The sequence below is a fragment of the Diadema antillarum genome, unplaced genomic scaffold, assembly GCF_040938485.1.
Source record: "Diadema antillarum isolate AM-2024a unplaced genomic scaffold, OU_Dant_1.0 seq00000493_RagTag, whole genome shotgun sequence".
NCBI lineage: Eukaryota > Metazoa > Echinodermata > Echinoidea > Diadematoida > Diadematidae > Diadema > Diadema antillarum.
This window is the reverse complement of record NW_027271454.1, coordinates 36,693-53,829: the sequence shown is the minus strand read 5'-3', so window position 1 is coordinate 53,829 and position 17,137 is coordinate 36,693. Positions and strand designations below refer to the sequence as shown.

Sequence of the window (17,137 nt, the reverse complement as noted above, 5' to 3'; positions counted from 1 at the left end):
CTTTTTGTAAATGCAATTCCATATCGGTCCATGGTGTTTTTCAAATGGAGAGTAATTCTAAATGAGTTTGAATATCAAGTTAATCAATTAGGCTTTTAGAACTTTCAATTCTTACACTCTTTCCCAACTTCATTGAAACAGTGATGTTGAAACAGCGATATTAGACAACACGAAGAATGTTGAAGGGATGGTACAGTATTGGTGGAGATGAGAATTGGGCTTTTAAGTTTTTGCAAGATACCAAGAAGACACTTATTGGATAGTACACACCATTTTACCAAACCATTTTAAGAGGAATTTAAAGTTTATTTGATGAAAATAGGGTCTGGAATGGCTGAAACGTCAAAAAAAAAAAGAATAAAACAAAGCGATCGTAATAAAGTATGGGTCCCACACTTTATCAGAATCACTCTGTCTTAGATATCTTAGACATTTCATAACCAATTTTCATCAAATAGACGTTGAATTCCTCGTGAAATTACATGGTTTTTCATATTTAATAAGAGGTTTCTCATTATCTCACCAAAAATGTTAGAATCCTGATATAAGGTTTGAACCAAAACTATACGATCCCTTAATTAAATGAGGATATGATTTCAAAGGCTCACAAGTCTCCCAATAGCCTTACAAATCTTCATCAGTAATGCTTTTCTGATACGAAATTGACTAAGGATTACAAATGAAAATGTTGTCAATGAAGGCAATTTGAATACTTATCTTCTATCTGCTGCCTCTCCTACTAAAATGATATTTGACAAAATGATTCAAGATATAATGTTATGCACTTATAAATCACCGTGATTACCCTGTAACAACAATAACAACAACAACAAATGTTCTGTCAGGTAAATTGCAGTCACAACGCATGACAAAGTGATAAAAGGAAAACAATAATGGCGTATACTATTTCTAATTTTTAGGTAGCTATAGTTCATCAAGGTCTTTGTAGGAGGTTTGGAACAAAGTCATTGAAAAAGCTTTTAGGTAAGAAATGATGAATGCACACTGGAATAATTGTTTCGTAATCATGCTCGAAAATGATCAAACAAGAACAGATATGCAAAGGAATACTTGACATCCTAATGTCATGCATACTAAATTCGTTATCTACAAACTAAAGCACCTTACTTTTGACCCTTAACTGAAACATCAACTGCAAACATTTTTTTTTTTGTCAGCATGTTAAAAGATAAAAAAAAATCTACATTGTATTCATTTACAAAGACTTTCCTATTCCTATTTTTATCGAGGAACTATAATTATGAAATATTACAGAGTATAGGTCTACCAATCTGGTCTATCTGTTTTCCTGGATTGACGTCAGAATATCTACAATTAATAAAAAGATCTGGAAGAAAAGAGAGAGAGAGAGAGAGAAAGAGAGGGAGAAGGAGAGATGAAAGAAAAAAGAGTGAAATGCACTCCCTCGGCATGCCGCGTCTATGTACGATTTCTACGGTCGACGGCCTTGTCGTCTTTTGATTGGCTCTCAAGTTGAGGCAAGCTAACCAATCAATTAAGTGTATGAGGTCCCAAAGTCACATTTCATTTTGCACATCCAATCAGCGATCTTATGGCCGACTCTGAAGGTCTTAACTCCGGATGCCGATTATCACTTCCTGAGTTGAGTTCGATAACACTGTTTATATTATGTATTGCACACATCCAAGATTGAACGTTGGGGACTGCATGCATCGAATATCCAGCTATCATGAAGGACAAACAGCGGTCACTGGTATTTGCTGTCTTACCGTTTTGCTTTTGGCTGTGCTGCTTGTCAGGTATTACACCCTTCTCCTTGTTCATACTTTAATACTTCGGATATATCGTCCTACATATAATGCAGTAATTTTAACATTATAAATGATGCAAAGGTGCATTATGAATACCGACGAGTGAGCTGCGTCTCCACTAACATCATGAACTTAAACTGAAGCATTACTTGTTTAATAAAAATGGTTCTATGAATCATTTCTATTCACATTATAAAATACCAGTCAGCTATACCTGTTAGACTTGCTCAAAAGCCATGATGTCCAGAATTCGTAAAAGTGCCCCAAACACACTAAGCACAAACTTTGAAATTGCACATTGTTTACAGTAACTGTAAACATTTACAGTAACTGTAAATAATGTGACTGAGCGCGCTTTGTAACTGATTGCGTACCCATGAATGCTGCTGTGAAGGCTGAAATATACAATCGTGACGTTAGTGGGCATGATTACAGCTAGCCACAGTCACGTATTTGAGTAATAATGTCTTGAGCAGTTGTCAGTACCAGTCATCAATGGTTAAAAAAAATGTTATTGTAAACCCACTGGACATGTTAGGCAAAATGACGGGTTGGTAGAAGACGTGATTGCAAAAATTAATGTAAGCCCACTGGGCGTAGTCATGCGACTGCTCTCAGCCAATCATTTCTCTAGGAACGAAATCACCAATTTTATGAACTTTCATCTTCTTTAGAAGCTCGTATTTGTGTGTGTGTGTGTGAGTGTGTGTGTGTGGGAAAGAGAGAGAGAGAGAGAGAGATGGGGGGGGGGGGGTTATGTTGTACCTGAGTCTTTGTTTTACATGCATGTATAGAGTTTTTGTTCACTTTACTTTTTCATATACTCATTTTGTAATCATGTTTATAATTTTGTATGAATGATATATGCATGATATTTCTGCCACTTTGATTGTATAAAAGGAAGCCAAAGCAATAACTTTTGAATCGATAGCCAGATTTCCCTCAAACTTTCACTGACAAATCAAAATCAAATTGTCTATTGTCAGTCTCGTGGCCCTTCTATGCCTCGTGTCGATCTCTTGAACTTGTGTTGTATGTTCTTCTAATATTATATACTATACTTTGTACATCCCGTAAACATTGTAATATTCTCGATATTTTGAATTTTGCATGTTACGTCACTTCTGACTTTGATATACTGTACTAAAACCCTATGTTATATTTTTGAAACCCACATCCTACAAGCTTTGCTTTTTAGTGGGTTGCTCAAATTACACGTTAATTATATGTCCTTATACATTTGTGCATTATTGGTTCAAACTGACCATTGTGTGAAAAATATTTCTGCTTCAAATCAAATGGAATATAAAACTTGTACGAAATGTGGAATATGGAACGTGAATAAAAAAAAAAGATATTGCTGCTATTATTCAATCTACGCTTACATTTGGATTTTGGTTTCTTTAAATTCAATGTGTACTTTAAAATATTTTTTACAATCATTGTTTTCATTTTGATGACGCACACAAAGCGATACTCGAAACATTATCTGAACTAGAGGGAAGGTCATCAATACTAAAATTCAACTATCCGGTGAACAATTTGGGGGGAATTTTGGAAAGTTGTTCATCAAAAAATAAGAAAATACATGATAAAGGACGATGTGAATTACTAATGTATTAAAGTCGGAACCATGCCATGAGTCATACGGCCCGCGAGATCCACATCTAAAGTAGATCCATGGGGTCATATAGCCCATGAGTTCAACAATAGGCAAATAAAGCCCGTGGGTTCGACACAACGCAAAAAAGGTTCACGAGACCGACACTAGGCAAACAATGTCCATGGGACCGACACTATATACGCAACACGGGTTCAGGAGACCAACAATAGACAACGAACGTCCACGAGACCGACAGACTGAACAGCGCCAACTACATGTATGTATCTATACAGGGTATTTCATTAATGACAGAAAGGGGGAAATATCAAACTCCCTGGTGCACTCTCGTCACGCTATCAAGAGCGAGATTGAAACTAATTGGACAGCGCCATCTCATCGACAAGGATGTATTTGTACAGATGAGACATTTGGGGGCAGTTATGTCACTCTATCGGGAGCAGCATTGTTTCCAATTACTTGTTTGTTTTTCTATGATAAGATTTTACTCGTCATGAACCCCCCCCCCCCCCGAAAAAAAAAGGACAAGTACGATGTAAGACTTCAAGTTTAGGATGTTGACAATGACATCATATTAATTTTAACGGCCTTTCTCCATTTTGAGCTGAGATAAAGATATGGACAGGATGCAAGATTTTCCCCCTTTTTTCTCTCGTTTCCCAATATCTAAGTAGGCCCTACTTCATATCCTACCCGACTACTAGGACGTTTTTAGAGCGTTAATTTGGACTCATCTCTGTAACTTCTTTGTATGGGTTTAGTTGAGGAAAACTGTTAAGAACCTATATCGCAGGGATGCATCCTTGTTTTGATGCTTCTGTTTGTATAAAGCTTCTTCTCAAAACGGTCACTGTTTCAAAAAATAAAAAAATATATTTTTATGGATGCATCTTCTCTCCCTGAATCATAGTACAATTACCATGATAGATGATTACGGTTTTTGCTGGGAACTAATACGAAAACCACACCTTCGCTGATGATTACATCCCCCTCCAGAACATTGACAAAGCAGGTGTCTACTGCGACATTAATCATAATTGTGAAATATTTTCTTGCAAAATTTATTTTACGATTGCGCATGGAAGGGAGTATCCTTTACACCCTTTCCTCACTTTTGTGGTCCCCAAAATAATACTGAAATTTTTTTGAACCTCCATCAAATTATATCCTGAGTACAGCAATTTATTCGACTGACTTCCCCTGGACTCCTTTACATTCAATACCAGGAAGTGATCAACTCGAAAGACGTGGTTGCCATCTTCAATAGGCAATGTACACCTTGTACTTCCTTGATCTAACACTGTCTACGAAAACGTACTCATTTCGGTTTGTTTAGGCTCTTCACACTCTTTTGCTTCTTTCTTTGTTTTAGGAGTGTCGTCTGAAAATTGCAACTCCCTTGAGGGGGTAGCTTTCGCAAACATCATATACGACCCTCCGGCTTCAGCTGGTGACGACACCTATCGTGAAGGAACGGTAGCAAGGACACAGTGCGACGACAAGTATGCCGTGTTCCCGCGCGCCTCGGCCGAGAGAACATGCGTTGACGGTTCATGGAGTGGGCCAAGGAGCTCTTGTCGACACATAAGTAAAGCCAACCACGCAATGTCATACGTATTTCCGTTAATTGTCTATTTCACTGTTCTCGGAGTGGTAAATCGTTGTGAGGATTCAACAAAAATACTCAACTGGGTATGAATGGGAAATCAATATTGTTAGAATATGTCACTTTGGCGTCTGTGCGTCAAAGTAACCCATTGCCTCGAAAGTCCACAATGATTTTCAATATCTTGTACAATAATTGGAATGGGGCGATGCGATGTTTTAAGCACGTTCAAACAACAATTCCATAACAAAGACCTAATTCTTTATAAGTTTGCCGGTGGCCGTTTATGACGATATCCATTTAGCCTGCATACTATGTGGGCCAAAGCGTTGAAAAATATTCAACTTGCTAGCTAAATATGTTTCAACGAGAGCCGTATCTTTATAACTCCATCTTCGCCTTTTCTCGGCATTCAAGAAACATAACAACAATCGGTCGATCGAGTTCTCGTCTTGAGGTTTGTTACCTATTTTGGCCAGCCCGGCTTCGCAGCCTTCTCTGCACAGTAATACCTAGGCTTTGAGAATCCGGTCGAGATGAATCAAAACGTTTTCTTTTAATATTACAAAGAATCTAATCCGAAGGTCAATAGGAGTTAAACGTAGACTTAATACGAAACAGTTGATTCAGCATGCATTGTAAATTATTGTAAACCATTTCATTCAATAAACAAAGAATATTAACAGCGAGTTCACGTTTATTCTAGTACAAGCTATCTCCTTTTTTAACAATTCACCTAGGCAATACGAGGCTTGCAACAACACAGCAGACATGTACCTAGAGGTTTTAAATATTTGTGTGAAGAAACAAAATTCATCAAATGACTAAGAGAGAGAGAGAGAGAGAGTGTGTGTGTGTGTGTGTGTGTGCGTGTGTGTGTGAACTATATGCGCCTTCCAGAGGAGAAACATTTGAGTTAAATGTACATATGGAGCCAAACGGAGAGAATAGTAAAATTTTCATTAAGAAAATGGGAAAATTGTGAAATCTCAGGGAAAAGAAAAGGTGCCTAGCGGCCTGCCCGTGCGTGGAAACGAGAGGAAAGAAAATACTTTTTTCTCGGCTTGAGTGGTACTTAAAATCTCTCCACCTCCCCGCCCCATTTTTTTCATTCCCTTTGTGTAGGCAGACTGTGTCGAAGAAACGATTTCCTCGTCGAATTCTACGGAAGGACCTGCAGCAGGGCGTGCTTGAATAGACCTGGAAGGGCGTGTCCTCGGGACCAAAGCTGTATATGTGATGATGTTTGTGGATGGAGCTGCCTAGCCAATGGTAAGATGGATGTAAATCACCCCTAAACACACACACACACACACACACACACACACACACACACACACACACACACACAAGATATTGAGGTCGAAAGAAGTTTTTCCCATCCAACAGTTCCCAACGCTCACTCTTTTCTATATCCAACTTAAAGGGGATAAATCACCCCTTATTCCAAGCGTCTAGAGTTCTTCTATTTCCACTATCCGACTGTTTTTAAGCATCTGTTTTTTGTTTGTTTGGGTTTTTTTTTTGGGGGGGGGGGGAGAAAAAAAGAAGTTGACAACCAATTTGAGTAATGAAATAAATAACTTAATAACTTCCTTCGGAACGTCCCTTTTCAATTCCAAGAATCAACCGTGCTGTCCTCACTGGATCTGACGTCATTGAGAGACGCAAGACCAATTTGTGGCATAGGGAGTGTACAAGTAGATGTAACGAGCATAGGAGGGGCTGAAAATGAACAATTTAACATATTTTTTTTTTTATAGATTTAGTGGCCGACGACATGCCTCATTAATGTCATTCTATCGTGATTCATATTATGAGAAAAATGTTTTAATACTTTTTCAATTTTAATTAACTTGTGAGTTTAACATTTGCATTATTTTTTAGAACTGAAATCAAACGATATCGTGAGCACTTTTGTAGGAATGTTTGGAATATTTTGAATGAAAACTAAAAATTAATATTCAAAGTTTATTCCTGAATGAAATCCTATTTCTGATGCTATTTTTATTCCCCCCTTATTTCGGTGTATTTCTATTCCTTAGCAAAGTTCTGTATGACATGTAGAGGAATATAAAATGTCATATTATGACAAAATGTTCCTCAAGAACAATTATGTGACGCAAATTAATCACACAAAGAGAGGATTTTGCTCTCCATAAGCGTACGTCAAGACCTAAAAATGTCATTCTTATTTCCCTTTTTCAGAGAACTGTACGGCCCTGACTATAAAAAATGGACACTTGTTGCATTACGAAGTCGGTGACATCATTCCTCATGGAAGCGTTGTAGAATATGGTTGCGATGATGGTTACGAGGGCGTCCCATCAGGCCGCGTGGAATGTAGGCGTGGCAACCTCCTCCCGGAAGTCCCCACCTGTTCGCCAGGTGAGACCGATGTTTAAACGTCTCAAGTAGAATGTTTTGGGTTTCTTGTGGTTGGTCTTTCCCCCCAAAGGGGCGTTATTTGAAAGTAAAAAGATCGTTCGTTTCGTTTGTTTATTCCAATATAAAGGATCAGTGATTACAAAATAATCAGTCATAATGAAACCAATCACATAATTACAAGCACTATCGCATAATGACCTACCAACCCTATCGCCTGACGTCTTGTCAATACGGAATATGGTCGCGACAGTGGCCAACATGTAGTAAGACAAGACATTGGCGTCTTTCAAACTATAACGAACTCTCTAAAACTTTGTAGTATGGGAGGAGAATTCTTCACGAAAACATAGAGGCAGAGAACTTGAGGTTACACTTTTAGAAACACTGTTAATTATGTTGTTCTTTTGTGTTTGTTTGTTTTTTTCACGTCGCGGAGGAATGGAGGGGGATGGAAGGGAAGTTTCTTTGTTTAATTGTTCTTCTTGATGCACGTGATTAGATGTTAATGGCATGTTCATTCAGTTCCTTGGTACACATGTATTCACTGTTTTTTATACCTTCATTCTGCAGCTGTTCTCACAGAATCAAAATTCTAAACTGTTACTTCAGCAGTGATATTAAAGTCAAAATTTTTCAAAGCTGGTGTAGCAATCGATATTCCTTCTCAAGTTTCTGGAATATCAATATTCCATTGTTCTACTCATCGATACTTACTGCGTTTCATATTTACAAGAAAACCTCCTTCCCCAAATTCTTATTCTCTGCAGAGATTCTAAAATGCTCGCCACCTGTCGCTTCATCTGGACGCTATAGTGTTTCACTCGATGAGACCAGCGCATTTCACACCCCTTCAGGTGACGGGTACATACAGAATGTTACCCTTGAGGTCCGCGTTAATTGTGACGTAGGTTACCGCAATCAACCCAGGGAGTCTACGGTGTCATCGACTTGTCGAGACGGTCGTTGGTCGGAACAATGGCCAACATGTGGTAAGACAGACCCGTAGCCTTTTCATAATTTTTGAAATTGATCGAAATGTGTTTGCAATAAACCATTTCGTAGCTTCAAGAGATGGTTTCGGATGGGATGAGACGTCAGCTTTCCAGCGCTTTTTGAAGATCATTTTTTAGATAATGAGAAACATCTCATGAAGTAAGATTTGGGTTTGGAAAAGGAAAGAAAAGATAAAAAACAAAAACAAAGCAGCAATAAACAACAAAATACACACATTACCTAAACAAGTCAAGCAGGCGCACAATTCAATTCATCAAGAAGATTAACTGATTTTGCACCCAGCTTGACCACAGAAGCTTGAAGGTGTGAGAAAAAAACAAATAATATTTCTTGCATTTACAATTTCTGTTACGAGAAGACAATATCTCATAATATAAAGACATATCACGCAATGTCGTTTTCTGAGTAGTGCATAATACGAGGATTTGGGTTGGAGGGATCAGAAAAGATTTTTTTTCGAGAAGAATCTAAAAATGCATGGCAGCAAAATACGCTATGAAGTACCACGGTTACACATGAGTGTTTATTACTGATATCACTTTATTGCTTCGATTCTTCTTACCAATTAACAAATTTCCCTCCATATTTTCAACCTTCTCAGGCATGCTCACATTTTATATTTGCAGAGGTTCTGAAATGCTTGCCACCTGCTAACCTGTCAGGAAGCTATGGTGTTTCAACCAATGGTACCAACATGCGGACCCCTTCGACTGAAGGGTACAGACATGGGGACGCCCTCAACGTCAGCATCGTGTGTAATGACGGTTATCGCATTCAATTCAGTCAGTCCACGGTTTCAACGTCTTGTCAAGATGGTAGCTGGACAGTCCCATGGCCAACATGTGGTAAAACATGCATCTTCGATACAAATACCCCTTTGGCAATTGTTTGTTTTAGCGTTTTTGTTTTGACTTCCTGTTGTTATTTTTTGATAGATGTATTATATTGTTTCAAGTGTTATTTGGTTTTGTTTTCTATCATTTACTTTTAATTGCCTGTGCTTTTAATACGTTTGTAAACTACGAGGCACTAAACTCCAAGTTAGCGTAGATGTAGACGCATGTAGTTTTGAAAACCACGACAAAACCTTAAGGCCAAGACACCCCGACAACACCATAAGATTTCTTAGGGTGTTGTCGTAGTTTGATCGTGGGTTTGGAATGCCCCCCACAGAGCGCTTAAACTGCGACAAGTGTGAACGGAGTTTTGTTACCACGACGCTCAATTTTTTCCACAATAGCGCGCAACCCTATGTGCGAACTAGGCGCCCTTTATTTTCTATCGTAGTTAGCTTTACCTCGAGGTTTTGCTAACTGCATGTAGGTGTGAACGGCATCGAAGTTTTGTCGTGGTTAGGGGAAGGAATTTTTGCGCTCGTAGTTAGTATAACTTGAAGTTTTTGGATAGGTGTAGACATGGATTAAATGCTTGAAATTTTCGTCGCGCCACTTGCATCAAGCAATCAGCGCGAAGTGTCCACCAAGTGGCACCAAATGTCGCAAACAATCCGCCTATTGGAATCCGCCTATTGTAATGCTAGGAGTCCACTGGGCCGGCGCCAGTTCGCGCCAGTTCGCGCCAATGCAATTTGCAGTGGCGCCTAGTGTCGCCAATAAGGTGCTTAGTGGCGTGCAGTGGCTCAAACTGCCTCCCAACTGGCGCGCGGTGGCCCGTAACGGCGGCAAAAATTGAGTTTGGCGGCAAGAAAATTTCAAAATGTTTGAAATCTTCGTCGCGCCGTGCACTTTCAGCGCGAAGTGTCCACCAAGTGGCACCAAATGTCGCAAACAATCCGCCTATTGGAATCCACCGGAATGTAATGGCGCGCGCCAAGTTGCGCCAATGAGATTTTGCTCCACGTGGTGCCACTTGGCGCCACAGAGGCGCATAGTCCGCGCCAAAGCGCTCCAAATCAAAAGTGGCGCGAGCCAAACGGCACTTGATTGGTGACTATTTCGCGCCAAATACCACTTGGTTTCCGCCATTGGGCGCCACTTGCCGCCTATGAAAGCATGACTGCATCGCAGACTTTCTCACACAACTTTCAGTATTCGACTCGACAACACCTCTGTAGACGCAGTTTTTCCTTCACAATTTCTACAAGATTTCACATAATTTTCAAAGAAGATGCCCCCAAAAGGCAACAAAGGCAGTAGCAAGGGCAAGAATGACAAACTTGAGCAGTCCAAGAAGAAGGACCCCCAACCCAAGAAGCTCAAATTGAGCTCCAGGGCGAGGCCCCCTGCAAACAGCAAAGATGACGAAGAGGATGAAGACCTTCGCGTGGTGGCGCTGGCTCAAGCTGATAGAGGCTCTGCTCCAAGACCTGCTACCCCTGTCCAGGATGTTGCTCCAGACCTTCCACCCCAGGCCCAAGAACAAGACCAGCCCTCCCCAGCTTCACCTACATCCCCTTCCAGTCACCATGCAAGTGAGGCTGAAGAGGAGGTTGCACAAGCAAGTCCTGGGGGCATTTCATGAAGCATTTTTGTCCGACAACTTGTCGGACAAATTTGCTCTCAGCCAATCAGATGCAAGGATTTCAGTAGTTTTTAACAGTTTGTCGGACGAAATGTCTGACAAAAAGCTTCATGAAATGCCCCCTGGCAGGTAATCATATAGGTCCAGATTATCCACTGCCTCCTATGGTAACTTTATGGACTTAAGTTGTGGACTGTAATTGTATTGTGTTAGCACTATACTGTGTTGCCATTTGTTATGTCAAAAACTTAGTGGGAGCATAAATGGTGTTGTTTTTTTTTGATCGGTGCATCTGGGTTGATGGTTTTGTTGATAAAAATGTACTATTTAGAGTGGTCTCGGTAATGTGTTATTACTTATTTCTTACAGCAGTACCATTATAATCTATATTCATTTCAAATATGGGTATTTGTTGTCTATGTATAGCTGGGCCTTCCTCTCCCAAGGAGAAAGAGGAAGAACCCACAAACAGGAGGCAGAGGAATAGGGGCGGTTCTGGAGCGAGGCGGAGGACCGTTAAGCTCAATGATGCTCAGGAGGAAGAGGCAAAAGAGTACTTGCTGGAGTGCCCGAGGGGTGTTTCATAATTGTTCGTAAAGTTACGAACGACTTACGAGCGACTGGTGATCAGGTCTTGTGCTGAATTATGGAAATTCTGATAAGTATAGCACATCAGAACTGATCACCAGTTGCTCGTAAGTTGTTCGTAACTTTACGAACAGCTTTATGAAACAGGGCCCAGGGCCTCTACAACAAGCGGGATGCCATGTGGGCCGAACCTGACAAGAAAGATGAGGCCTGGAAGAGGCTGGCCGACCAGTGTTTTTATTGACGGTTATGGAACATTGCGTTTGTCACTATTTTTGACACTTAAAGAGCATTGTGTTTCTTACTATGACTGACACTTATTCATGGATGTGATTGGATAGTTGGGTGATTGTTTTTGTAAGTGTGTGATGTATGCATATTTTCCTTATGTCATTGAAATTCCATAAAAATGTCATTTGTGATTTATTGTTGTCTTGTTACAAAGGTGTTGTGAATAATAGAGTACACAGCCACACAGGCGGAATCCTCTAGTAAGGACTTATAGAACAGGAATAGCAGTGTTTTTATTGACAGTTATGGAGTTATGATATACATTCTATTTTGTCACTATTTTTGACACTTAATGACACTAAATGAGCATTGTGTTTTTACTATGGTTGACACTTTTTCATGGAGCTTTAATATGTTTATGGATATTGTTGGACAGTTGGATGATTGTTTTTGTATGTGATATATGCATATTTCCTTATGTCATTAAAATTCCATAAAAATGTCTAACGGTGATTTATTGTTGTCTTGTTACAAAGTTGTTGCGAATGATATATTGTTCGGGGCCAATTGGCAGAATAGCTTAAATGTTTAACAGTGAAATAAATACTACCAAATATTAATCTGCATGCATTTTTCCTTAAATTTCTATTTACTTTTGCTATTTATTAATTTACCAAAACAGCAAAAGTACTTTAGTAGTTTAGGAATATTTGATATACATTCTATTTTTTAACTGCTAAACATGAATACATTTTACTTTCTACAAATACCATATCAGTACTAGACCTTTATTATTTATAGGACATATTGACACAAGAAATAATTGTCATGAGTGTTGGGCTTTATTGCAATGTAATAAAGTTAAGTTTTTCATAACACAATTCAATATGACAAAAATTTTCATACAACAATACAATATGACAAAGAGCACTATGTTAAAGGTAATCTGGTGTATCGGTAATGGGTGAAAAATCTTTCAAAAGAGTTCCCATCTGTTAACTTCCCTCCTAAAAGCATTTTATATTAATGTTGTTCCGTGAAAATGATTAAACTAAAATATGCTGAATATTTGTAGAATTCGAAGTTAAAACATGGCGTTATTTTTTTGTGTTCGCCACTCGGCAAATATTATTCTTTCATTACAGTCTCATATATATGCTTTTCTGTTTTGCTACTTTGACAACATGGTTATATATTTTGAAATTTCTTTCAATTTAACATGTTCTCCAGTTCTCAACAAAATCAATGTGTACCAGAATGTCATTTTATGTTTCATGAGCAATAAAAGAATGATTTCTATATAGGCAGGGTCTGTCAAAATGAAATCAGATTGAAGGTACTCCTTATTTATACCTTTAAACAGACTAGTGCATCACACCAGTCCATAGTGAAATACAATATCATAATCGATGTTTTCTAAGACAGTCCTTACTCTTGTGCAAAAGTACTACAAAATGTTGTCTAGACCATCTTATCCTGCCATGCAACCGCTCCCGCACTATTGAAGTAATACTTGAGCGTATCCCTCTGGCGTTTGGCAAGCTCAGTGTCCCTGTTTCCCCTGATGGGCCTGTCCAAATCCTCAGTGATGGCGGCAGTTCTTCAAGCTCCAGGGATGAGGTCGTGCTGGGTATCCTCCTGGTCCAATATGCGGACGTCCAGTGCCTGATAGCGCTTCCTGATGAGGTTGTGCAGCATAATGGCAGCTTCACCGAGCAGGCGGACTGTGTCTGGTTCATGTCTCATCTGGCCAAGGAAGCACTGGAACCGCAAGGCCAGAATACCAAAGGCGTTTTCAACAAAACGCCTTTCCCTGGACAGCCTGTAGTTGAAGATCTTCTGCTGTTGGTCAAGGTTACGACGGCCATAGGGTTTCATCATGTACGTCCTCATGGCAAAGGCATCGTCTCCCACGAAAAAGTACGGCATAGGGTGGTCGTCATCATCATGGGGTAGAGGAGCTGGATCTGGGATGCCTAAAGTGCCAGCATCAATGCACTCCTTCAGTTCACTGTTGTTGTAGATCTGGGCATGAGATTGATGGCCAACCCCACCCACATCGATCCACAGGAACTGGTACTTTGAATCTACGAGAGCCATTAGCACAACCGCAACCGATCGAGAAGAACTGCTTGTAGTTAAAGTAAAGGCTGCCTGAGTTCTTGGGCTTCTGAATACGGATGTGCTTTCCATCCAAGGCTCCCAGACAGTGAGGAAGATTCCATCTGGCTTCAAAATCACCTGCAACCTCAAGCCAGCCTTCATTGGTTGTGGGAAGGGAGATGACTTCTGCAGCATACTCATCCACTATCGCTCTGGCTACATCAGGAACAAACTTCTGGGTGGTTTCCTTGCCCACTCGGAAGTTGTAGCCCAGCTCGGCATAGGTGGCCCCAGTGGAGAGATGGCGCAGGAAGACGCACAACTTGAGACCAGGGGGGAATGACCTTCCTGAAGTGGGTGTCCTTCTGCAGGTGGGGTGTAAGCCTGATCAACAGCTCATCAAACATCTCTGGGGACAACCTGGTGTGGTTCCTGAACTTCCTCTTGTCATTCTCCCTCAGCTCATTCATGAGGGTATGGTACTGTCCACGTTCGGCCCTCAGCTGTGGGTGGAGCATGGGTCTAAACCACCATTTGTGCTACCTTTTCTCGTTCTACGAGAGCGTAACTGCAGCGTCAGAGCTTGTATTGTTTCCTTCCCGATCATCGTAGTAAGGACATATCGAAACAAGCAACAAAGACAACCCTTGCAATCTCACGACATACCAACTTCGCCATGGACGAAGCTTGGAATTGACTTGTTTACTTTCAACAAGGAAGAATACCTGTTGGTGACCGACTACCATTCAAAGTATCCAATCGTTCGCAAGTTGAAGGATACATCCAGAGTGACATTTGCAAACATACTGAGTGGTATCTTCAGTCTCTTCGGACTACCAGCAACTCTGATATCAGACAATGGTCCACAATTCGTTCAAAGAGATGTGCGAGAAATGGTCAATTGATCACATTACATCGTCTCCGCGATATCCAAGATCCAACGGGCTCGTTGAACGCATGGTACAAACTGTCAAAGGAATCATGACCAAGTGTACCAATACTGGACAAGATGTCCAAATAGCACTACTACATTTTCGTGCCACACCAATCGACTCCAACCGACCATCACCCGCTGAATTACTCTTTGGAGGACCAATCAGGACAACACTTTCAAGTCACCACCTGACCAGACAATCATCTACGCCAGATTTGTTGTTTCAGAGACAAGAGAACATGAAACACAATCACGACTTGCGTGGAGGCAGAGATTTACCACCTCTACACGTTGGACAGAAAGAGAGAGTCTTGAATCCAAAGGACAACACATGGCTTCCTGCAGAAGTGAGCAAAGTTCGTCAGGAACCAAGAGGTAAGAGATCGAGGTGCAAAACTGATGAGGAGGACGTTGTCACTGCACCTGTCGAGATTGAATATGAAGGAGGAATACAACATTTTCAAAGCAGAAGAAAATGAAGAGAAAGAAGAGAAGAAAGCAGCGAGCAGCTCCCTGCGAAGGCGAAGAAAGAAACTGCAAGTTATACAAACAGAGAAGAGAGAAGAGGTCATGGTAGAAATGGAATGATCTATATGTACAACAGGAAGAAGACGGATTATAAAAGCAAGGACATCAAGAAAAGGCCTTTGAAGATCAGCACGTCTTTGATAACAATAAAGAATTGTCGAGTAAAAGACCCGTGGGTTGAGGATCCTCTCCAAGTTCCACAGTATATCTCTTTGGTTCCGCGCATGTTGATAAGTTGACTTACTGTGGATCGTCAGCCGAATCGGTGTACATCGGGCACTCTTTAGCTCTCTGGACGGGAGAACAGCGTGACAAGATCGTTTAGATCGTTCAGAGCGTATTATACAGAGTGTTATAGATCGGATAACATCGGAAGTATCGCACTGACAGCGTAATTACATCGTTCTATGAGAGCGTAACTGCAGCGTCAGAGCTTGTGTTGTTTCCTTCCCTACCATCGTAGTAAGGACGTATAAATATAAGCCCGTCCTGGTCAAATAAACGCACCGTTCTAGAGCGTCCTAACATCATACTGTGTCCAGATCGGCTAATATTTCACCCGATCCTTCCCGATCGCGAAAATTGTCCAAACGTGGCGAGAGCGGAGAGGGGCTTACTGCCGCCGTTGTGATCGGTAGCGTAATATCCTACATTCGTTCACGTGTAAAACCAGGAGAGTAAGCTCTCTCAGAGCAGGTCTGTTGTAGGCCTACTTGGTGGCTAGCTCGTGGACTGTATGACTCGTGGACGTATTGTTGTGTTATGAACGCGCACTACATTTAGTGTATGCATATTCCATGTATTCTATTATTGAGAGATACGGTCAGAGCAGCAGTCATTACCATGACGCTCGTTTGTGATAGTGGATTAAAGTTGTTATATTTATCTTTAAACAACTGTGTCGTCTGTTCATCATTGAATCCAGTCCACTATTACAACACATACGACTCATGAACTTTTTTTTCCAATGTCTAAGTCATGCACCATATGATTCATTGGTTTCTAGCTCATGCTTTGCGCGACTCGTGGGATGATCCCTTTTAAGCCAAGACACGTGTATCTTTATACACGATATTACAAATATTGATTGCGCTCTGTTTTGTTTTCTCACTTTTAGTTGAGCTGGCACGATGTTCGCGACAAAGTGAGCAAACAAGTGGCTTCACTGTGCTTCCGCTCAACGCCATTGCTACTTCTTTGCCTAGTACCAGCGAGGAATATTATCACGGCAGCGTGATGGTAGTCACGTGCTCATTGGGCTATACTCCCAAAGAGCAGGTCAGGATAGTCTGTGACGATGGGCAGTGGTCTGAGTCCTGGCCAACATGTGGTGAGTCAGTTTGACCCTTTTTGTGTCAGGGGCTTTGGGCAACGCTTTGGGGTTGTTGGGGCAGGGGCGGATCCAAAAAGTCCTTAAAGAGGGGGCGCCTTTACAAAAATACATGAGTATACTATACTCATATCTTATAGTCTGCTACATGAGTTCATTGCAAACGGTCACCTAATGGATCCTGCACAATAAGATCATTCATGTCCACAGGGACTGAAACAAAAATCGTAAGAAGTGGGTTAATTTTGATTTTTGGCCTCAAGAAAAAAAAAACCAACAATAAATAGCACGAGGAATGTTTCCAATATTCCTATACAAAAACGTGATCTAAGGAATCGTCTTTCGGTTAGAGTGGATCTCAGGCAGACGAATTCACTTCAGTCTCTTCCTATTTACTACTGAAGGTATTCATGACACATCTAAAACGACATTAAAAGGATTGTATAGTATTGAATGAAGATGATAATTGGGCTTTTAACTTTTTGTGAGATACCAAGAAACCTCTTATGAAATACTACTA

General features: G+C 40.6%; 1 protein-coding gene across 1 annotated transcript; it reads right to left on the bottom strand.

Annotated features, from left to right (window-relative positions):
• Positions 1-13,324: 13,324 nt before the first annotated feature.
• LOC139733809 (uncharacterized) lies at positions 13,325-13,600 on the bottom strand. The gene has a single exon (XM_071644615.1). The coding sequence runs from the start codon at positions 13,598-13,600 to the stop codon at positions 13,325-13,327; it is 276 nt and encodes a 91-aa protein (XP_071500716.1).
• Positions 13,601-17,137: the final 3,537 nt, after the last annotated feature.

Coding starts and splice junctions, on each gene's coding strand:
- LOC139733809 (XM_071644615.1), bottom strand. CDS start 13,600: ATGAAACCCTATGGCCGTCGTAACCTTGACCAACAGCAGAAGATCTTC.